The sequence below is a fragment of the Cicer arietinum genome, chromosome 4 (assembly GCF_000331145.2).
Source record: "Cicer arietinum cultivar CDC Frontier isolate Library 1 chromosome 4, Cicar.CDCFrontier_v2.0, whole genome shotgun sequence".
Lineage (NCBI taxonomy): Eukaryota > Viridiplantae > Streptophyta > Magnoliopsida > Fabales > Fabaceae > Cicer > Cicer arietinum.
In genome coordinates, this window is record NC_021163.2 from 60008685 (window position 1) to 60033011 (window position 24327).

Here is a 24327-nt window from a genome sequence, read left to right on the forward strand (position 1 = left end):
AGAAACCTTTTGTATAAAAACAATAATATTTTTAATTGATATCTATAAGAACATTGATATGCAAAGATCCGGATTCGAACCTAAATTCTCCATTTTTTCACATTTAAAGTGTGTGAGTCTAATCATAACCTACGTGAAAAAAAAATGAAAAAGAAATGACTATTACTAAGTGGAACTAAGCAAGTAACTAAAAAAACAAATCAAAACCATTATTCAATTCTCAATTTCTTATTAAAAGTTATTAGGAGATTAAAAAAAATCCAATAAGCCAAAATATTTTAATCAAATTTGAAAAATGAAAATAAAAATCAGAACTCAGGTACTCTAACTCATTCTATTCCTCTTTATCATCTTCCTCTATCAAAATCCTCTTGCATGCTTCATAGCACATGAAAGAGATTCCTGCAGCAGGCACCAACTTCATGCAGCTTGGTCCTAATCCTCTATACAAACCTTGAATACCTTCTTGCTCAAGTATGCATGCAAGTGCATGAATCACATTTTTGTAAACCTGTCTTCCACTAAGTGCTCCCACTTGCATTTGCTTGCGAGCAACTTCAAGGGGGAAAGTAGCGCTACTTGAAATAGCGCCGGCCGCAGATCCTATCAAAAGGGTTTCAATGTTGCCAATCTTCTCTTGTTTAAAAACTTTTTTGTACACTTTCCTTAAAGTGTCATAGGCAAAGTAATTAGTGGCAGAATATGGAATAACTCCAATAAGACTAGGAGCAAGGCCTCTATACAGTTCCGAAGCACCCTCTTCTCGAATTATTTTCACAAACGCGTCGAGTAGACCGTTATAAACACCTCTCTACAAAAACAACAATCCATCTTAAAATTTGCTTGTTTCTTGGTACGGTGCTGAAGGATAAATATGGAAAATGAGTAAACCTTCAATTTGGTCCTTAAACTATCACTATCTTTAATTTTGTGTCTGAACTATACAAATATAATAAATTGTTCCTAAACTATTCTCAATCCTTGAAACGAGTTCCTCAGTTACTTTGAAAATAGGAGAGAAAGTGAGATAGTTCAGAGATTAACTTGATAGACCAATAATAGTTTAGGGACTATTTATTGCATTTTTATAGCTCAGAGACCAAATAGGAGAGAGTGAAAGTTTAAGGATTAAATTGAAGGTTTACTCTGGAAAAACATGAGCTTCTTTTGTTTTACAAGTACTACATACCTGGATAGTTAATCTAGTCTTGAGTAATTCTAGAGGATATGTGATAATAGTTGAACTAACTCCAGCACAAGCACCTGCAATCAATGATGGAGGAATAGGGAGTTTAGGCTGTTCCCCAAGCCTTGAGGAGAGGTTCTTGTTAACTGTATCATAAGCAAATAGCTGCAGCAAATAGTGCAATATATTAAAATGCGTAAAAAAATAACAGAGTTAAATCTATGCTCGTCGTGATTAATTCCTAATCAAAGACAAAACAAAATGCATAAAAAAGATAGTTAAAATACTATGACATACATGTCGACTTTATTATCACTTTCTAACAGAACATAGTTCTTTTCAAAATTTGAAGCATTAATGAGAACTACAGGTTGTTGCTTTTCAATATAAATGTTGCATGAATTAGATTTGAATCGTTTGATGCTTTCTTGTCTTAAAATAAAACAAGACTTTCTTCAGCAACAAAGAGGGCTATTATTACTTTCTTCCGCAAATCAGCATTCTATCACCGAGTCAAATTATGGAAGCGCTTCACACTAGATTAACTTGGACAGCCAGCCAGTGACATGCCTAGAATTTAAAAAAATTGCAGAAGTGGATACAAACAAACAACAGTTACCAAAAACCATGACCATCACAAGTAACAGCTCCTTTATTACTTATAAAAATGTTACAGTTAACTTACCACACCTTACAGCCAATTTGTTTTAAATTTGAGTGAGAAGCAATCAGAAAAAATGTTTTCCCGCATTTACTTTTTATCAAAGGAAATTCTTCTTGCCTCCTGGAATCCCGTTCGAAACCTCTCAAAAGCTAAAACAAACGGCCTACTAGGTTGTAAAGGAAAGGTAACCTAATAGAAAGATAAAAACAGAGAAAATAAACATTTAAGAAGTAAAAGATCATGGAATTCATTTGATTGCGCATGATTTTTCTTGACACATTAGTAGTTACACAAGTTAACAGGTAAAAACTTTTTCAACTTAAAATAAAAAGCACCAACGTTTAATTTGGGCCAAGTAGCAGACTGACCTAAATTGAAGGATTCTTATGGTTGCATGAAAATTCTTTATTAACATAAATCAAACAAAAAGTAAACACTAAAATTATTACATATGTTAAAAAACTCACTCAGGGATATGTGGTAAGTGAATAAAGATAAAACAAACTTGGCGGCAATACAATTACCTATATGTCAGAAAGATCATTCTTGCAGAAGGGCGATGCTACCTAAATTGATGTCCTTTTCAGTTAGGAGAATATCAACAATTAAATTGTTGAAAATGACAGTATAATTTGACAGCTAGTTACCAAACCGGATATTTCGCATTGTGATTGACAAAATATAACTGAAATCCAGATTTCATAATCTAAATCATCAGCTGATGAGATTGAAGGACTGCCTGTTCAATTTTTTAAAGTGATTTTATGTTTTCATTTATTTCTGAACTATTTTCACAATTTACTATTTGTCAACTAATGAAACATTTTTTAACTTTATGTATTCTCAAAAACATAACATCATTTTTTAAACAACTATTTCAATTAACAATTGCCCTAAACATAGACTTAAATTCTCAAACACTTGTTCTTCACATTGAAAATATCAATGATCCTTCTTAAATACAAAACAAATCCAATCAATAGAAAAACAAGTCCCTTGTTTTGGGTCAAAAAAAGAAGTTCCTTGACATATAAAAAAACACAAACCAATAATTTTTCAACAACCAAAATTAACACATAATGAAGAAATCAAATCAATGAACACAAAATCATTCAACATAACATAGTATGAAACAAAAACAATCAAAATGATAATTTTTTTTTTAAAACAACCATTTATATTAATATTATTACCTCAATGGCCTTGCTAGGTGCAACCCTTATGACATTGACAAAATTACCCCTAAACAACCCTTTCCACCCATCAGTCTTCATGATATTGTTAAACACCTCGCTAGAAGAATGACCACTACTTCCAACCATCAAATGAGTCCTAATAGTTTCCAAAGGTGCAACAGCAGTCCTTGAAATAGCCCCAGCAAAAGCACCACTAATCAACCTCCTCAACGAAGGGTTTTTGACCTTAATCTTAAACTTTTTAAGACTACCCTTTTTCTTCCCCTTAACACCTTCCACTATTTCATCTTCATCCTCATCAGGAACACCAAGAATCTTCACTTTCCCTTCTGATTGCACATACCTAATGTACAACTCAGTGCATGGAATCCTCATTCCGTTGTTTCGTTGAGAAGAAGAATCGGAAGACGAATTTGGTTGTTGAACTCCACCAAAACCCATACCCATTTGACCAATGCTTGCAAATAAACCACCAGGGTGGTGGAAATGATTGTAATACCCTTGTTCTTGAACATCAACGTCAGCCCATTGAGAACCCAGATTGGAGATTGAGAAAAAAGCGTGTCTTTTGTCATCAAAGAGATTGTTTTTGTTAATTCCTTTGCGACCCATTAATCAGAAGGTTGTGAGAAAGTATAAAACCCCTTTTGGAATTTTGTAGTGGAGAAAAGAGAATGAGAGAAAGAGACGGCGGAGAATGCGAGAGAGAGAGAGAGAGAGAGAGAGAGAGAGAGAAGGGGGTAGGTGGTGTGAATCTGTGTGGGAGTATGTTTCTCTCTCAACAACAACAGACCAATCTTGAGAGAAAGGATTCTCTGTATCAGTGGAGGCCTTGCGTTATGTTGAATTGAATGGAAATATTTTATATTTATGTTGTTGTCTATACAAACAGTACGAAACGGTTCGGCCGATAATAAGTACGAAACGGTTCGGCCGATAAGTCATGAATTCAGATCATATACGTAGAAGAATATATAATAAAAAAATAGTTTCATGGATATCCGGTTAAATTTATGCATTTATAAAGGATTTGAATTCAAACGTTATGATCACCATCTTACTTATCAAATATATTTTAACGGTGATATGATGAAAAATAATCCCGTCATGGATGAAAAATAATTCCGTCATGTTTCAAATATGAGAAAATTTAAATACTTTATAAAAGTGAGCTGTATATCTCCTCTATAATTGGAAAGATTATCTAAAATTATATTATTTGAACTTGTTTTAAATTTATCTCAAGAGTCTATATTTTTTCTTCTTGATTTGTAAAAAAAAAGTAGCATAACATTTGTACCAAAAAACAAAGAACTAGTGGAATGTATTCCGTTTCTCAATAAATACCATACATTTCTAAATGATTATATAAAACATTAATGATTTCATTGATAAACGATTTTAAAATTGTAAATAAAATTGTTTGAATTAAAATAAAATTAAAAGAAAAAATTATACTTTAACTTATCGACTTTCATTTATATATAAAAATTTAATATATAAGAAAAAATTGTATATATAAATTTAATTTATATATATTAATAATATAAAATATTTTATAGTATCAGTTAAATCATCGAATCAATAAAAATATTTAATTTTTACTTTGATTATCTTTAAAGTCAAGGTTGAATGTGATGGACTACAGAAATTTACATGTATTGAAATTAAATTATATGTAAAAGTTGATAAACTCTATGTACAACTCAGTGCATGGAATCCTCGTTCCATTGAATACTAAAATCGACTTTTTACATTGTCTTAAAACAAAAAATTTGCACGAATAAAAAAGATGTACAAGCATTTTTTTTACCAATTCTTCTCCACCATTAAATCTTGTTATCTATGCAATTTAGTCTTACTAGTTACTATTATAATTTATCTTAAAAATAAATGTAAATGGATCAACAATAATACAAAAATGTATATATTTGATATATATACAAAAATGTATATATTTGATGTAAAATTTAAATTGAATACATTACTTTTTCTTATTGATCATATTTATTCTCATATTTGAGACCATGATTTGTTCAAAATCTATGTTGTGCCATTCAAACCAACAACACTTCTCTTGTATAAATTCTCAGTAAACTTCTTATATTCTAGTGCATGTTTACTATTACAATAGAATTATTAGAATGACAGTGACTCCCCATGATTTTTAAAAATTATAATTTTTACAAAATTACAGTGATCCACCCAAACTTTGACAACTATATCATAATACTAAATATCTCATTGCACGTTTCTGTTTTTATTTTGATGCTTCATGATATTTGGATCGGAAACAGAAGGGAAGATAATCTCCTTGTTTTTTTTAAGGAAAGAAAATCTCTTTTTTTAAGCCTTTGATTCTATTATGATTCTCAGTAACCAAAACTTTAATGTATACTTGGAGCTTAAATTTTGGGATTTGACTCAGGGGTATAGAATTTATTTTATGAAATAAACAAAGATTTGCTCTTAATAATTTCAAATACAATAAAGAGATAGTGTTAATAATTTCAGCTGATGTTTACTACTCTATCTATAGAGAAAAAAAAAATGATAAAATAATTTAAAATTTTCTCTTAATTATCTCATTTTTCTAATTAAAATGTATATTTTTTCCTAAAAAAATCAATCATTTTGAAAAGTTTCCAAATCTTAGTCCTGTTGATTGTTTATTAACAGGTGGATTTGAAATTCGACCTAATGCATAGTATTGGTGTTTCTATAAAAAAAAATTGATCTAATTTACCAAAACAATAATGGTAAGAAAAAGTAGATAGATATGCAAATGTTAAAATATTCAGTAATTGAAGGTTTTGTTGAATAAAATAAAAATAATGATTAAATAAATCAGTGAAACGAAAAGAAAAAAAAACAGTTTCATCGAATAATTAATTAGAAATTAATATTCTCGTTTGCTGATGAGGCCTCCATTGAGCAAGCTACCAATATCATGTCCATCCTTGATGTCTTTCGTTTGGATTCGGGCCAATAGGTTAGTATTCAAAATCTAAAGTTTTGTTTTCTAATAACACCCTCAGCTCGCTGTAGATTCCAGTAATAATATCTTGAATATTGAGACCATAGATCTTAGGAAGTATTCGAGGGTGTATGTTATAACTGGTAGAAATGAGAAGCATTCATACGCTTTCATTGTGGACGAAGTAAGGAGGAAGGTATCCGGTTGGAAATCCAACTCCCTTTCTATGGTCGGTCGTATTACGAGTCTTTCAAATTATGTGATGCAATATATAGTTATCCCTATGTCTATTTGTGATAAAGTGGAGAGGCTTTGAAATAATTTTATTTGGGGCTACAACTAATGTTAAAAGATGTCATCTAATCTCTAGGTCCACTATCTGTAAGTCTAAGGAGGATGAAGGTCTTGGGTTCCGCAACTTGAGAAGTGTTAATATTAGTTATATGATGAAGTTAGGTTTGGATGCGATGCCAAAACCTAATGCTTTTTGGGTTAGAATTGTGTACTAAATATAATTGTGGATTGTGTAAATTTAACTATTCCTTCCATTGATGTGGGTCTAAAGCTTCTCATGTATTGATGGGTATTGCTAATAAATAGCTTTTGGTTGAAAATGATTTCTCTTGGATGGTTTGCACTAGCTATGTTGTCTATTTTTGACAAGATGACTGGGTAGCAAGAGTGGGCAAACTTTGTGATATCAGCCCTTCAATCCCTCCTCAATATCACAACTTTACTGTTTGCGACTATGCCTCGAAAGAGGGATGAAATTGGACCCTCGTCAATCAATCCTTTTCATCTTATTTTGTAAAAAAATAGCTATTATCAAACATTGGACCCTTGTCAATCAATCTTTTTCATCTTATTTTGTACAAAAATAGATATTATAAAACATTCTGTCTCACAGCTTGATGATTTTTCCATATGAAAGTTTTCTAATGATAATTTTTTCTCTATATAATCTGTGCTTTGCTTGTTGAAGACTCCAACATTGTCCATTCTCATAGTTTTAACCTGACTTGGGGGCAAGGCCCCCCTACAATTCAAACTTTTCTTTGGAAAATTTCTTACAGCAAACTCCTCACTAACCTGGCTCGCATGTTGGAGCGAACGTCGTAGAGAACCCAGAAGATGATCAAAGCCCAAAAGTAGGTCAAACACTTCGATGAGTTATACACCTCGTCCATTACTACTTTCTTTATCAATATTTTTTTCTTGTTTAGCCAAATGTAATTACAACTTGTATTTTTTCTTGTAGTTTTCGATCATTAGTTTCATTATATTTTCTTTGATTGTATTGTTCGTTGCAAATTGGAATGTTAGTCCACACTTCCAACTAACAGAGGATATTAGATATTGTTAAGGCTGCGGGGTTGGTTATAGGTAATTATAAGTTGGTTAATATTGACTACAATTTAGTCATGATTTGCTAGCTTAGTTATGGTCACTATATAAAGTGTATCATATATTGATTATAATTAGCTTTTCTCATTGAATCAATTCCAAATAATTCAATATTTTTCTCATGTATTTCTCGTTTTACTTTTTACTGGACTCTACCATGCTTCTCAAAAGATATAACTATATAATTATATTTAATTTGTTCTATGATGAATATGGGTGATTAATTTCTTTATCTTGGCTTTAGCCAACCCCCAACTCGACTCACTCTTATTATAGGCTTAACCCGTGATGAGCCAACCCGTGAATCGGGTTGGCCTGTTTTCACAGCTCAGCTCCCTTTACCTTTCACTCCTCTCCCCAACAAACCCCCTTTCCTCCAACAGCCCCCTCCCATAATCACACCATCCCCAACATAGAATAGGGATGTCACCACAATCTTGGAGCCTGGTGGGAAAAACTGAGTGCTTGTATATGATATGTGTAACCACAATCTTGGAGTGTAATACTTAAGCACATGTAAAAGTGGTAATTAGTTGTAACTCGCAAAAGAGTGAGCTTGCATAATCAAAATATACATCAGTAAAATTACACACCAACTTGACAAAATAACAAGTTATTATTTAATCAATCGTAACAGCTAACAACTACTCAGATAAGATTGAATCTTTCAGCATTTATTAATCAAGAACTTATTCAGAAGTACAATTTATCATGCATTGCTGCGTTATTTAGGATAGCTGTGAGTAATAAACAATCAGTAGTCAATACTAATATCACTAACTTGATCACTTGTTGCTATTGCTGCGTTATTTAGGATAGCTGTGCGCTTATTGCTGATAATAAGAAAATTATTGCCCGAATAACTACATAAAGTATACAGTCAATTTGGCGTTAGAAATGGTTTTTGTAGCGGAATAAAAAAACTTACTTTCAAATTGACGATGACTCGGAAAGTAAGCTGTCACAATCTTTTCGAAATTTTTTATGCTGCCTCTGAAAATAAGGGTGGAAATTACTGACTCTGTCCAAGTATAATGGAGTTTGCATTTCAATCAGGCGTGAGACCTACAAAGAAAAACCAATGTTAATATTTTCTTCTTAGTTGATCTTTAAAAGTTCCCAGAGCAATATAAAGAACTTAGGACATTTACAACACATTTTGAACTGACTAGTCTGTCAGAAATTTAGTTGACAAAATAAATTACAGTAGAAGTTATGCAGCTGCGTATATTCTAATTCTATTATAGTATAGTGTTATATAATGGTTTTGCAGCACAACTAAAATTCCGAAACGGTCACTACTCACAGCTCTTTGAAAAGCAAACATCTCTTCTTGACCAGATAGTATGGATGTGATTCCAACAGGGGTACCTCCTGAGCCCACACTGCCTTCTGCTAAGACATCACGGCGAAGTCTCCCGCCTTCAGCCTCTGTTTCAAACTGGAAGCTGGAACCAAAACAAGAGTGAGGAGGTTCAGTTACCAATGTATCAGTTTTTTTTTAAGACCAATGTATCAGCTAATTAGAACCACTAGATTTCCATCAAATCAAATCTAACAGTCAGCATAAATTAATATGTCATTAAGAAATTTCTTGCAATGAAAAGAATAACGGCCCAAAAAACAGAACCTATGCAAACTACTAATTATGACCACAAATTGTCAAGAGAAGATGTATTTTACAAGGAATTTGACAATTTCCTTATTTTTTAAGTCTGTTAAGTCTGTCTACATTCTACGCCATGTCTGGAAACACATTGGACATGTACCTTTTACATCAGGGTATATGGTCTCCAACTTCTCAATTCAATCAGTAAAACCACTTTTACAATGATCCTGGGATCTATGCAACCTAACTTGACAAAAAATAGCAGTAACTTAACATAAATCTATGGTACATTGAGAGCTTCTTGCCAAGTATCACATTTTATGCTACATACTGGCAAAAGTAATGTGTGACTTCTTGTTTGGTCTAATAGAAATTTGTTGCAGATTACAGGGACTTCAATAAAAAACCAGACATGGTCTGTTAGGGATATAGAGTGAATCCCTAGAGGAAGAAAAATGCAAAAAAAAAAATTATAAATAGAACGTAGAAGAGATGGGAATGGAAAACTGAAGAATGAATCAAGAGCCCAGAATCCAAATGTGTTCCCAGATTCTGGATCATGCAGTAAACAACCCTAAAATGTGGCTCAGGTACTCTATGAGAAAAAGAAAATAACAGGTCTGAATTTGGTTTGTAAGTTATTTAATTGTGTAATACTTAGTTAGATGGTAGAGAAATTGTGTAGCAAGCATTAAATTGCATGTGGTGTAGTTATATGAAGGACAATTGAAGGATGATGACTGAATTGCTGCACTATCAATCTGTTTTGAAAAGATCAATAAGTGACTGACAAGGGTTGAAACCTCTTCAGTTGGAGATTCATCTCCTGCTGATAGTTTTTATCAACCAGGTTCAACAAAACAACAAGGTGGGGCTTGGGATGATTATAAAATGTCAATTAAAAAGGTGGAGTTGCATATGTTTGACAAAACAGACCATGTAGCATGGATCACCAGGGCTTAAATTTATTTTCAAGTTCATAACAGATTTGAAAGGTCAAGGTGATACTTGCCCGAATCTGTATTCATGGAGGGAGAAAAAATTGACCAGTTTAATCTTCTCCAAGATACCAACGAGAACTTGACTGGGGATAGGTTGAAAATGGTGCTAATAGATCGATATGGAGAGCAAGTACAAGAAAATCCCTTGAGGAATCAGCAGCAATAAGACATATTGGTACCATAGAAGAATATATAGAGGCTTTTGAGTTGAATTCCTCCCAAGTACAAAAACTACCTAAACAGAAACTCGTCCGAAATTTGCATGAATGGACTTCTACCATCTATAAAAGAGAGGTTTGCACTTGCAGTCTCAAAATAGAGTGTGCAGTTAATACAAATGGCTTTAAGATAGGTAAGAAAATTAACCTACCAGCTTTGTGAGTTTGTGTGAAGTTCAATAAAGTTTATGTTTTAAACATATCAAGAATCCTCCTAACAATCTTTTGGAATCCTCCCTTTATACATCTTTCACCTATTTAATCACGGATCTTAACACAATTTCTGTCTCGATAACAACTCTGTCCAGTCTATACATCTTTCCTCTAACTGTTTTATATTCTTGGAACTTAATCTTCCAAGTCCTGCCTTTATCAATCAAGGCTTAACATGGTTGGTCGAGGAAATCAATACCCATGAATCAATGATAAGTTTTTACAATAATGTCTTTTAAAATGAGTTTGTCAAGCAACGGCGCCAACAAACAATCTAGAATTGGGAATCTAATGTTAATGTTTCCAATATGAACCCCCCATTCCCAGCTACAAGGCACAACAAGCATCAGAATCAACCACTGGATAATATATTGACAGTGAAGTGACAAAAAGGTAAACAAAATTATCACACCACTACTTCAGTAGATCCAAAGTATTTATACTTTGCAATCCAAAAGATTTCCATGCATCATAAATCTCATACAAACATATAAGAATTACCTCTCCAAGTCAAAAAGTGTGCCCTCCTCAGTTCCTTGAAATAATTCATCAATTGAAGAGGATGCCAAACAACATAGGCAAGAATGATGATTGTATAACTCGTCAATAAGAGTGATAAATCTCCGGGCCTGAAAAGTAGAAAATGTTTTGTTTGCTCAAAATAAGATACAGAAATACAGAAAGAGAAGTGTATTAAATTGTAAAGTCACGGCTGATGCATAAAAATTTATGCATTGCATTTGAGGAATATCTTATGAAATGTAGATGCAGAGTAATAAAGCAAGTTTTGTCCCACAATTTGTCTCCTTAAAAAAATATAAGGCAGTTATCAGCATATTTGAGGCCAACTCAACCTATCTTAATAAGTACCTTGTCACGAATTCGCATACTCATCACTGGAATATCAGATATGAAAACAGTGTGATAGTTTTCAGCTACTGCAATATAATCTGCTGCACCCAACTGAAAATCAAAACAGTTAGAGAAAGGGAGATAGCCTACTTCATGGCAGCCCAAAATATTAACTTTAGCTACTTTTACCATCACACTAAGGTATGAGTCTATTGTTGTTATGATTAGGATATCTATAATACAAAATTTTCAAATAAAATAGATATCATTTACGAGGCTTGACCAGTGACCCATCAATCCAATATTCCGACTCAGCTGAGTATCAGTCCAATTTTAATAATACTGGCTAAAACATTATCAAACAAACTTAGAACTCAATTTGTTTCCTATTGTTGAAGTTATGGGGGTTTACATTAAAAAAAGGAGAAGAGAAAGAATAAAGACTTCCGAAATATGATTGATGTGTAAGCATTAAGATATTGATAATTTATTTGATACAAAAGCCTAACCTATAAGAGTGGAGATAAAGATCCTTTGTCTGACAGTGGCGGCAGTGGTTAGAAAATATGGATGGCATGAAGGTGTATGGTTGATTAGAAGAATAAAGTTTTATAAGGACATTTCGGTTGATGTATTTAAAATATTCTAAACCCAGATATCTTCTCCCCCCTACAAATGCCCTCAATGTTGGAAGGGAATAAAAATTGAATGAGGAGGAATTCTGCTTCTCTTCATTCCCTCCCCTCGGTTTCTCCCTGGCTGAGCGATATGTCTGTAACTATATTTCCTAGGAAAGAAATATTTTAAACAGCTACCAAACAAAAAGAAAGAACGTACTGGGCGACCACAGAGATAGTCAAATGTAAAGCGGGCAACTCCATCGCAGCTTTCAGGAACCTCAAGTGTCCTGTCACAGAAATTATATGATTCATGTTTATTATGCATCCTTGTTTGACAGCATTAACTGTAAATGGGATACTTATTACCTTCCAAACATAACTGAGATGGTGTTGGAGATTATGTTTCCTCCAAATGTGTCTGTTACATTGTGCCACTTTTTCTCAAATTCATCTATGGTTTCCCTTTCAATAGGCCATAAATAGTGTACCTGCATATCTATACCCACTGAAATTCCCGTATGTTTAAATTCTAATAGGCATAATATGGCATGTCGTTAACATGCAACTATCAGAATACACTGCATGGATAAAAAAACTACAGTAGACTTTTAGCACATGTTTCATGAATGAATATTGTTCAAAAACAAAGCATTATACACTAGAAAAGAGTTTTTTCAAGTGATATCAAACATGGAAGTGTCCTCACTTGGGGACTTTCCAGTTTTCACCCTATAATTATGTAGTTGAGAGTAGAAGGATTTTGGTTGTACAAATTTGGTAATGTTGGAAGCATCATAACTTTGTAATTGACAAAGAAGCTACATTTACATAGTAACTATTAATGATCCTTTTTTCGTATTGATGTACCTAACTATCAAGAGCCACAACTTTTCTTTTATGGTTAATCAACCATTATGGCCAATGCTTGCACTCCCTTAAGAAAACCAAGCCCAACCAATATCAATGTCAAAATGACATGGGCTACATCAAGTAGGGCATATACCCAATGAGATGAATTTATCGCCAATGCACACATTCTTTCACCATCAGAAATGAAGACTTTGTTTTTCCCTTGATAGGTAATACCTTGTACAGCAGTGAAGCCGAGAGCTAACAACCCAAGCTATTGATTGTTCCCCCTCTATCGGTACCATAATATCAATTTTTTATTATAATTTTAATAACTTCAGCAATATATTCTAAATGATGTATATAATAAATCAATGACTACGATATATAGAGATGCATATCATAAAAAAGAATTAATTTAGGAAAAAAAAATTCAAATTATTGTTGGATATTTCTCTGCTACTATGTCTGATAAAAAAAATTTAAAAAATTACACTACTACTTTGAAATATATTGACATCAAACCTGCGTGTATAAGAAATCAATGACCACAATATAGTGGAAAACTGCAAATACAATTTCATGAGATGCATATCTTAAAAAAATTCTTTGACGAAAAATTAATCAAATTATTATTGGATTTTATTCTACTGCTACTATGGCTGATAAAAATAATTCTACCACCTAGAAATATACTGACATCACATGTGCACAGATATTTTTCGATAGTTCAGATAAATGTGATGAAAGTGGCAGATAAACTCTCACCCGGTTTACTGATCTTTGTGCTATATAACGACGGTAGTCAATTTCACTGCCTATCAAAACCTTCTCACAATGTTCTTCCAATTTGGAGACAAGTTTTTGGAAGATTTCTCGTTGCATACCAGCCTGAACAAAAAATCATTTTGAAGAAATTGTCGATAAACAAATATTAGTCCCTTTTCCAATTGGTCTACGATTCAGATCCTCCAAAATAAATGATCAGGGATCTCATCAGAGTATTTATCAACCCCCTGCAACATATTTGAGTAACAAGGGAAAACGATAACACATCCAGTAAACAGGTTGACTAGTAAAGAACACACCTCATTCAAGTCCTTTGGTGCTCGATTACTTGTACCCACAATGATAGTTCCACTACTCAGCAATCTGCTTAGAATTCCAGATAAAGCCACAATAGCAAATACATCAACAGTCTGAAATAAAGTGTCAAAATTAAGTTACGATCTTCATTACAAGCCAAAGTATGAAGAAAAAAAGTGACGTGATACCGAGGAAGCTCAACAATCAAGTTAACTATAAGTCAAGGAGGGAAGATAAAACATATGCAACTCAAAACTTATAACAGTGGTGTTCATAGCCTACATTGAGTTTCCACCAGATATTATGATCTGGAACTGAAGTAAAGAGATGTGTGGATAAAGTATTTCTAAGCAAAAAACCTGATGAAATAACACACTAAAATGGACTGGGAAAGTAGAAAACAACACAAAATGCACACTTCCATAAACCCCTTTGAAATGAATCATGAAAAACTGCTTCAAGTGGGGAGGAAGAGCCCAGAGTTCACCGAAAACACAAACAGGCTACTAAATAAGAGAATATTCCTCAAGTGTTAAATCAAAGTTCATGAATAGGAGTACGGAAATCTATAATTTAGTATACAAATATGATGAACACATTATAACATAAATTAGTAATTTTCCTTTACCTGTATCTCATCAAAGCACAAAATGCTAGCTCCCTTTTCGTCCCCTTCTCGTTCCAGAAAAAACTTATCTGCTACAGCTGGAAGAATGTTTTTCATCTGTACCTCTTGCTTGTATCTTTCTTCTGCAGCCAGCCATTCCTTAGCTTTAGTGTCAAAGGGAAGATTCATAATCCAACCAGCAATGCTCGACTGCAAAGGCTTCTCTTCCATTTGTTTCTTCCATATCTTATGCATGTGTTCATTTATTCTAAGCATGGCCTGCACATGAATAGAAAAATATAAGTATATCCCTATTGGCACTATGTTCATGACATCGAATAATGATCTTGCTATAGAAAAATGTTTATATTCCAAAAAATAGCTCTGATGACCTCTATGACATTATGACCATAAGTATTCAGGTTATGCCCATAAACATAGTAAAAGACTCACCTCATGAAAGTGATACCTTCTTCGATGTTTAACTATTCCTTCAGTGGCACTATAAAACATGTCCATCAGCATTGTCTTCCCTTCAGATTAAAAATACGGGCAAAATTATTAGAAAAGAAACTGAAAAAATAAGACTAAAACAAGAACCGGGTTAATAAATAATATCGACTTTGACATGTGATATAAATGAAGCAACCAGAAACTTTAAGCAATACCATAATTAGAAATTGAACCAGGCCATTGTAATTTAAAATTACTGGTAAACATAAACATCGGCCAAAAATGAAAAGAGTAATTTTGAACGTCTTGTTGATTTTATAACATAATAACAAGATGAAATGAAGTTTTATAGACTCCTACTGTTAGCTTTGAGACATCGCCCAATAATGTTGAGACCAACATAGGAAGAAAAAAAGTCCCTAAAAAACTTGTTTACATTAAAATGGAATCAAGAGTAACTCATTCATCTTCTAAGACAAGGAGTGTGCTTTTTAAAATCAGAGGAGAGGACAATGTAATTTTAACCATCTTAAGGATGGACAATATAAATTAGCCACAAAAGAAAAATAAAAGTAGATAAATACCACTCCCCACACTGCCATATATGTAAAGTCCTTTAGGAGCTGGAGGAGCAGTTGGACGACGACCAACTAGTGAATCCAGCTTCTTCTCACGTTTAAGATATGACACCCATTTTCCTACCCCTTGCTCCACATTCTCTGGTCTTTTCCTGAGTCATTTACAAACAAATAAATATACAGCACATGTAGCTTTTATACAATGTACCTGAATAAAACAAAATTCGCAACAAGGAAACACAAGCCAAATCAAACAATGCTATTTTCACTGAAAAAATTCTCATAATCAGCAAATTTTGATAGACAAGAGTACAATTCATACCAGCGATGAAGTAGCAAGATTTTTCTTCAGTAATAATCATTTCAAACTCGTCCACTCAAAATCAACAATATTTCATATCCATAATATTAAAAATGATTCTATCACACACATTTATTATACAGAAAAATAAAAGAATCAATTCAATGGCGTCCCATTGTTATATGAATTGTACTCTTGTCTATCAAAATTTGCCTCATTTAATTTCTTTTGATCAAACAAATATTAAACATCTAGTTGAACCAAAAATCACTTTAAAATCGACTAAAAAAATTACCTGGAGGTCCATCTTTCAGTAATTTTATTGTTCAACCGTTTCCACCAATCCTCATCCGTCTGCTGCTTCTCAACTTCCTCCGTGAGAATCCTTCGCCGCTCATTCTCCCTATTCTTCTCCCAATTAGATAGATTAACCTACCAAGTAAAGTTACCAATTCAAACACAATCCAAAAATCCACAAACAAATGAAGAAAATCATTAATTAAATTTAAACCAGTAATTAAAAGTTTACATGATACTCTTCCATTTCTCTCTCATATTTCTCCAACCTTGCTAACAATTTCTCAAGCTCTGTAGCAACACTTTCTTGGTAAGGATCGTGTTGCAACTTCCCTTGATCAACAAGATTTTTGTACTGCACAAGCGGTCCTGAAAAAAATTGTTAGATGTTTTTAGGAGTTTGTATAAGTAGTTATAAGTTGGTTAGAAATAACTACAAGTAAGTTAAGATTTGTTAGCTCGGTTATTATCACTATATAGATACACGTATCTGTAATCAACTATTCTAGTTGAGTGAATTCCAAATAATTAAATATTTTTCTTTTTATTAGGCTGTATCATGCTTTTCAAAAAAAATACATCAGAAATTTCACAAATAAATAAAGTAAAACTCAATTGAGAGAAATTGTTAATCTGAAATTGAAAGATGAAGAGGATAAGAATGAACCTGGACGGTTTTGGTGGCGGATGCGTGATGGATCGCAGTAAGAACGAAACGCAGTGGCGCGGAAGTTGTTGGAGGTTGGGATCGAAAATGCTAATTGGATGAGGTTGTTAGAGTTATTGTTATTGGCGAGAAAGTTCCAGAATCTTCTCATTGTTTTTTGCGTTTTATCTCAGAACTTCACTCGCATTAGTACTTGGTTTGTGTATCGTTGAAAGCATGTATGTGATCATTCTTCATAACTCGTCAAGAGAAAAAGTTTGAAAGAAAGAAAGGGTAGATGGGAGGGAGTGACGTGGCTGTTTCCTTCACCACCAAAACAAACAAATTTCAATAACGGACACCAAACTAACTTGTCTTTACAGTGCTTTTTAAGTTTTTTGTTGTTCCAAAAGGAGTTTTTATTTTTATTTTTATTTTTAATTCTTTTAGAATATAAACTAAAATCTGATTAATAAATTAACAAATTGAATTTGAAATTGATAAAATGAGAAACAAATGATTAATATATAAAATAATATAAATTTATTTTTAATTGATATTTAAAATTGACAATAAAGAAAATGAAAAAAACTGATAAGTTTTTTTTTTGACAGAATTTGATAAGCTATAACGAGACATCACAGAACATTCTAAATTATTTTGGTCATGATGATGAAGTTATAGTAGTACAGTATGATAAAATCCAAGTTACTATCAACAATCCAACTCCCCTCAAACACCCCAAAATCAAGACTAGCAGAACAAACCTGCTTAACACTCCTTCACTCTTCCCACTGCAACACATTCACCAAACTAACTCAAATTCAAACCTTCATTCTCAAACATGGCCTCCAAAACAACCCATTAATCCTCACCAAATTCGCTTCCACTTCCTCCAACATAAACGCCATTCACTACGCTTCTTCATTTTTATTCCCATTTGACCAAACTACCCCTACCCAACCACCCTCTTACGATGCCTTCCTCTTCAACACCGTTATCAGAGCTTATGCTCAAACGCACGATTCAAAATCAAAGGCATTGTTCTTTTATAGAACCATGGTTCGTTACGGTGTTTCGCCTAATAAATTCACGTTTCCGTTTGTTCTTAAAGCGTGTGCTGGTGTTGGCAGTTTGAGGTTGGGGAAATTGGTTCATGGATGTGTCGTGAAGTTTGGTTTTGAGGAGGATCTTCATGTTTTCAATACAATGATTCATATGTATTGTTGTTGTTGTGAGGGAGAAGAAGGGGTTGAGATTGCTGAGAAGGTGTTTGATGAAAGTACTAAGTTGGATTCGGTGACGTGGAGTGCTATGATTGGTGGATATGTGCGTTTGGGACGTTCTGCACGTGCTATTGGGTTGTTTAGAGAAATGCAGGTAACTTCATTCAAACATGATTAAAACAAATATGGTTTAAATAAATACAAAATTCTTACTATTTTTTGCTTTTAATCGTAGTAATTTTTGTTTTTGTTATATGAGCTTTTGTTTTTTGTTTTTTTGTTTGGTTCCGTATATGCAAAATTTGTTCATATTCATTTTAGTCTCTACATAATATATGAATCAATTCAACATAAATAAATATTGCAAGGTCTAAAATAAAACAATAAAAACCAAAAGCAAAAGTAATATATTTACAAGAACTACAAAAATAGAGGGACTAAAAGTAAAAAAAAAATTGCATGAACAAAAAACATATTTAAACTAATCTTTTCAAAAATAATTATGATGAAAATTAAATGTTGAATTATTGTTCTGTTAAGATATTATATTGACATATATGTCATACAAATCATTTTAATATGAAGTAAACAAGTCGAGCCTATAGTAATGTCTATACAGTAGCTCAACGAGTTTAGTAGCTCAACGTGTTTACTTAGACTGTCGAGTTTGACAACTTTGCATCATACTTTTTTCTTGTAACATGTTTTACTAATAATATGCAGAAAGAGCTAATGTTCTGACCTGTTTGTCAAATGTTATTCTACTCATACAATCAATGTTTGTTCATGCAGGTTGTCGGTGTTTTCCCTGATGAGATCACGATGATATCAGTTTTGTCTGCATGTGCTGATTTGGGGGCACTTGAGCTTGGAAAATGGGTGGAATCATACATTGAGAGGGAAAACATTCATAAGTCTGTGGAACTCTGTAACGCTATGATAGACATGTTTGCAAAGTGTGGCAATGTCGACAAAGCCGTCAAACTGTTCAGACAAATGGACTCACGCACCATAGTTTCATGGACTTCAGTAATTGCTGGTCTTGCAATGCACGGTCGCGGGTTAGAGGCTGTTTCAATATTTCATGAAATGGTTAAAAATGGTGTAACACCTGATGATGTTGCTTTCATTGGGGTGCTCTCTGCTTGCAGTCACTCAGGACTTGTTGACAAAGGAAGACACTATTTCAATTCAATGGAAAGGAATTTCAGCATTGTGCCAAAGATAGAACATTATGGATGCATGGTGGATTTGTTTTGTAGATGTGGATTTGTCAAAGAAGCATTTGAGTTTGTTCAAAACATGCCTTTTGAACCAAACCAAATCATATGGAGAACCCTAATAACTGCTTGTCATGCAATTGGGGAACTCAAGCTTGGAGAGAGTATCTCTAAAGAGCTAATAAAAAATGAGCCGATGCACGAGTCTAACTATGTTTTGTTGTCGAACATTTACGCGAAATTGCGACGATGGGACAAGAAGACTAAGGTGAGGGAGGTGATGGATATGAGAGGGATGAAGAAGGTTCCGGGGAGTACGATGATTGAGGTAAACAATGAAATGCATGAGTTTGTTGCTGGTGATAAGTCTCATGATCAGTATAAAGAGATATATGAAATGGTGGATGAGATGGGCAAGGAAATCAAAAGGGTAGGGTATGTGCCTACAACATCTCAAGTGTTGCTTGACATTGATGAAGAAGATAAAGAAGATGCTTTGTATAGACATAGTGAAAAGCTTGCCATAGCTTTTGCTCTTTTGAACACTCCCCCTGGAACATCGATTAGGATTGTGAAGAACTTGCGCATTTGTGAGGATTGTCACTCTGCTACTAAGTTTATATCTAAGGTTTATAATAGAGAAATTGTTGTCAGGGACCGCAATCGCTTCCACCATTTCAAAAATGGTTTGTGCTCTTGTAGAGACTTTTGGTAATGAAAAATTGATTAGACCATCAAAGATTCTGCATTCATTTGCTGGAAACTTCAACCATTTGTGGAGGGATTCCATCATTTTAAAACATGTTTGAAATTAAATACAATGTCTTCTACTGATGTCAAAACATGGATCTTGGTTGGTGATTTCTCCTTCTCACAATTGAAAAAAAAAAGGCATGAAACACAGGCATGAAAATAGAAACAGTTGTGGTTGCTGAATTTTCTGTTATTTAAACCAGCAAGCACTTTTTTAGATTTCATTCTTATTGGAGAAGAAAATCTGAAATCCGATTGGATTGTCAGGACTGGATGTAGGTTGTCTCGTTGACAACTGAACCAGGATAAATTCTTGGTGCAATCTTCTCTAACCCTTAACTCCTTTAATTTTCTATCTTGCAAAATTTGTATGTGTGATTAATATTAGATGCATGTTAAACATATTCTGTGTTAGGTAATATTGTTTAAACTGATAATTTGACTTGCATGCATCTTGGTTAATCTCTTATCCATCTACTTGCAATTGCTAATCTTGTATGCCGCAATTTAATTCCGCTGTGCGTATAATTCTGATTTAATTTCTTAAAGAACTAATACATTCCGATTATTTCGAGGTCATACCAACCAACAACTTTTAGTCGAATAGAGATTAAGAAATAAAATCAAGTTTTTGGATAGCAAAAATACATGTATTCTTAATATAATTGTATTGATAGTTAGTAATATCAATTTTAATACTGCATGTTGTGAAATCAAAGACACATATGCGAACATTTATAATCAACCAATGATCTTATTGAACTTTATATGTGCTCAAATTAGGATTGGTTTGGTTGTATTACAACTAAGTCGTTTTCTCCTGTAGTGTTTGATGGGTATCATATATTTTTCTTATAAAATAGAAAAGGGCTAGTGTGATCTTATTGTCGTGGTGTCCTTTGGTTCAAATAATGATATACATGATACAAGTCTCTTTACTGGTTTAGACAAGGCACCTTAGGTGAAATAATATTGTTTCCTATCCCTTTGACATTATTGCATACTGCAGAAGTTGGCTTCTTTGGATCAATTGAGGTAATGTTGATGTTATGCAATGTAATATTATCACACCCTATCTTGTCACAATCAAGCACAACAGCATTTTCACCACTGCATGTTCCTTGGATATTACTAAATGTTACATTACTCACCTTTAGTGCTGAACTCTGCATCCAAAATAAAAAACAAAAATGATGCATCTTACTATCCATGAATAAAATCAACATGAAGTAATGGGAGAAAGATTAGTAACCTTTTCTGGATTATGCATGTAATGTTGATCAATTTGTATAGGATAATATATTTCATTGACTATGATCTGATCGAAAACGATAGCTGTGGCGTATCCTTTTCCACCCTTCAAAAATGCAAAGGAATTTTTTGGGATTAAATTTATGATACAAATATATAAATATAGTTTTATCATATGATTTTTAATTTATCTTCAATTAAATTATAGTATTACTGGCCATGTCTTGACTCTTGCTGCACTAATAGCTCCATTGAATGTGCAATTGTAAACGTTCACATGTTCTGCAAATTCATATTCTCCACCACCCCCTAGACTCCCCACACTGCATCAAAATAAAATACATGCCAATGAATTATTCATTCATAAAAACATTATTTTATCTCTAAAATTTATTACATCTTAAAAAATTTTGACAAACCTTATGCCGTGAGTTTTAGGTCCACATGTAACTCTGGTGACATTCACAAATTGTGATCCACCTTTAATAGCAATACAATCATCACCTATATAATAAAATTCAGTAACTAAATATTAAAATCTTAAAATCACTTTTTAAAAGAAACAACATACTGACATGGAAAAAAAATATTAATTTTTGTTTTAATCATTATTTTTATTGATCATAATAATCTAGAGTTAGATTGAGATGCAAATACATATATTTACCGCTTTGTATTTCAGAGTCATAAACGTTAACACGGACTGAATTTGAGAGATCAATTCCATCAGTATTGTGACTATCTTCTGGCGTATTTACGACGATATGTGAGATAGTCACATCTTCGCTATGTACTACATAGAGATGCGACCCTGGCCCATTAGTAAAAGTGAGCCCACGAACTTGAAGCCCATCACATCTTTCAAATAGCATAGCCTACATTCAACATTAAACATATACGTGACCAAAAAATAACTAAAATAAATTGAAATGTATTCATATTCTACATGACATAAATTAGAACTATATAGAAAAATAATAAATAATAATAATCGGAAAACGTTCTCACCGTAGGAGGAACCCCAGTACATCCAACGGTTCCTGTAAGCTGCAAATTTGAAAATAATATATTACTTGTGTATCTACTAAGTTATATATAATCATGAATTTGTAAATAATAATTGATGCTTAGTTCTAATACAAATAAATGTCTTACATTGCCCCACCAAGCATCACCCTGGCCATTGATCACCCCTGATCCATCAACTGTCATCTGTTTTACGTTAATGAAATGAAGCCACCGTTTCGAACATGTACCCCATGAATCTCTCTTAGGAGCTAGTATGTTTCCCTTAATCTGCATTACCAACATTATATTTAATCAATCATTTGATAAGTTTATTTAGATGTGTCAAATGTTATTATCAACTTAATTATACTAGTCCCTTTGCCACATAGTTTTATCATATGAAAGAAAGAAATAATTAAGGGCTTCTAAGTTTTGTACCTGAATATGAAGATTTTGAGATTTGCAAGGACCGGAGAAAGTTATTTGACGTACAAAAAATGTATATCTAGCTGGCACCACAAGCATTGGAGTCCCTTTATTTTGTGCCCCACATAAATCTTCCCATACTTTTTCAAAGGCCTTTAGAAACACACAAGTATATCAACATTATAATTTTTCTCTATTATAAAGTGGATATATGTAAGATTGATTTAAATTTGAACTCATAAAGAAAATATATAAGAATAGTTCATTTAAATGAATTTTGATATAAAAAAAAATAGTAAGGACTCAGGTATTGTTTTAATTTTTTAAGTGAATTAAAATTAATAAATTAGGTCGCTTATAAGAGTACTAGAGGCAAGAATAATAATTCTTGAATATACATTCACATACTAATGTTCAACATAATGTAGAACGAATATTATTATAACATAATAAAAATAAAAATTGAATAAATAAATAAATAAAAAATGATATACATACTGGTGTATCATCAGAAATGCCATCTCCTTTGGCACCATATTGAAGCACATTAAAAGTATTTTGTTGACAAAATCCAACCCACGAGTTGCAAGATACAATACAAAATATCAGAAGGCCAATTATAAGCAAGTCCTGCATCATGAATATATTCATTGGAATATTGAAAATATCAAAAAAGTACTATAGTTATTTGCAAACAATGAAATTATCATAGACGTGCATGTATTAGTAGTTATTTAATTGTCTAAATACTATTAACGTTTGCATTAATTGTAGATTAATTGAAAGAGTAATGAGTAACTGTACTTTATTAGTTGAATTTACATTTAAATACAAGTACTCGTTTAGTTGTCTGAATTAATTGTAAAAAACGAGTAGAAAAATCATTTTGCACCATTTAGTTCAACTGAAACTCATTGGGTTGAATCAGTTGAGTGGACAAATAATTCAGATCTATAATCCTATACATTCAAAAAAAAAAAAAAAAACTCACCATGGTATGCATTTTCTAACAACGAGTGTGCTTAAAAACTAATATTGTCTATACTTGATTATGCATGCAAATTAATATATAATTTTTTTGACTCATACATCTAATCTAATATACTTATATATTAAGGGGCTTTTAGCGCACATTAATGGAAAATGACATCGAATGGAATGGAACTATAAAATGATTTGGTATAACGATTTTTCTTTTCTCGAAGGAGGTATAGCGATTTTTTTTTTTTTTTTTGGAAAGAGGTATAACGATTTTTTCTATAAAAAAAACGTTTAAAAAGGTTACACATGTTAAATCTTATTAATTATCAACTATATTAAATTAATTGTCCGTTTTTCTATAATTTGGTGAGAAGAAATACATACATAAAAGTGAATCTATATAACGAATAAATTAACTAGTAATGAGAATAAAAATATCGCCATTATAAAAATAATAACAAAAAAAAATAACCTTAAAAAGTAATAAAAATCAAATGTATTTTAAAAAGTTTTTAATAGATACTATAATTAAATATTTCTGGCCAAAGAGACTGAAAAAATCAAGAAAATTATTATAGATAGAAATTAATAAAATTTTATCTATACAAATACCATTTTGAATTAATTTCATTTTGACTTATCCTTCTAAAATCAGAATACCATTTTGAATTGATTTCATTTTGACTTATCCTTCTAAAATCAGAA

General features: G+C 32.5%; 4 protein-coding genes across 7 annotated transcripts; 1 reads left to right on the plus strand and 3 right to left on the minus strand.

The window, feature by feature from the left end:
• Positions 1-188: 188 nt before the first annotated feature.
• On the minus strand, positions 189-3939 carry LOC101510805 (adenine nucleotide transporter BT1, chloroplastic/mitochondrial-like). Its single transcript, XM_004498605.4, has 3 exons — positions 3044-3939; positions 1190-1351; positions 189-811 (listed from the first exon to the last, which is right to left on the minus strand). Exons 1-3 carry the CDS (start codon positions 3656-3658, stop codon positions 335-337), a joined length of 1254 nt encoding a protein of 417 aa, XP_004498662.1. The 5' UTR covers positions 3659-3939; the 3' UTR covers positions 189-334.
• Positions 1221-17124, minus strand: LOC101511438 (uncharacterized). Of its 4 annotated transcripts, none has more exons than XM_073366880.1 (15): positions 16779-17124; positions 16344-16480; positions 16110-16246; positions 15520-15665; positions 14936-15015; positions 14504-14761; positions 13878-13988; positions 13558-13680; positions 12307-12428; positions 12158-12227; positions 11339-11431; positions 10970-11097; positions 8734-8875; positions 8356-8492; positions 1221-1351 (listed from the first exon to the last, which is right to left on the minus strand). In XM_073366880.1, the coding sequence occupies exons 1-14, from the start codon at positions 16927-16929 to the stop codon at positions 8358-8360; spliced, it is 1833 nt and encodes a 610-aa protein (XP_073222981.1). In that variant the 5' UTR covers positions 16930-17124; the 3' UTR covers positions 1221-1351; positions 8356-8357. The 4 variants fall into 4 exon arrangements, with proteins under 4 accessions (XP_073222981.1, XP_073222982.1, XP_004498666.1 ...); XM_073366881.1 differs by lacking the exon at positions 1221-1351 and adding an exon at positions 5964-7932; XM_004498609.4 differs by lacking the exon at positions 1221-1351 and adding an exon at positions 8025-8260.
• A 236-nt stretch (positions 17125-17360) lies between these two features.
• On the plus strand, positions 17361-20139 carry LOC101511128 (pentatricopeptide repeat-containing protein At4g21065-like). The gene is made up of 2 exons (XM_004498606.4): positions 17361-18137; positions 18776-20139. The coding sequence occupies exons 1-2, from the start codon at positions 17451-17453 to the stop codon at positions 19916-19918; spliced, it is 1830 nt and encodes a 609-aa protein (XP_004498663.1). The 5' UTR covers positions 17361-17450; the 3' UTR covers positions 19919-20139.
• A 1264-nt stretch (positions 20140-21403) lies between these two features.
• On the minus strand, positions 21404-23322 carry LOC101500853 (probable polygalacturonase At3g15720). Its single transcript, XM_027333616.2, has 7 exons — positions 23140-23322; positions 22654-22794; positions 22363-22503; positions 22216-22254; positions 21875-22082; positions 21627-21711; positions 21404-21530 (listed from the first exon to the last, which is right to left on the minus strand). The coding sequence occupies exons 1-7, from the start codon at positions 23290-23292 to the stop codon at positions 21410-21412; spliced, it is 888 nt and encodes a 295-aa protein (XP_027189417.2). The 5' UTR covers positions 23293-23322; the 3' UTR covers positions 21404-21409.
• Positions 23323-24327: the final 1005 nt, after the last annotated feature.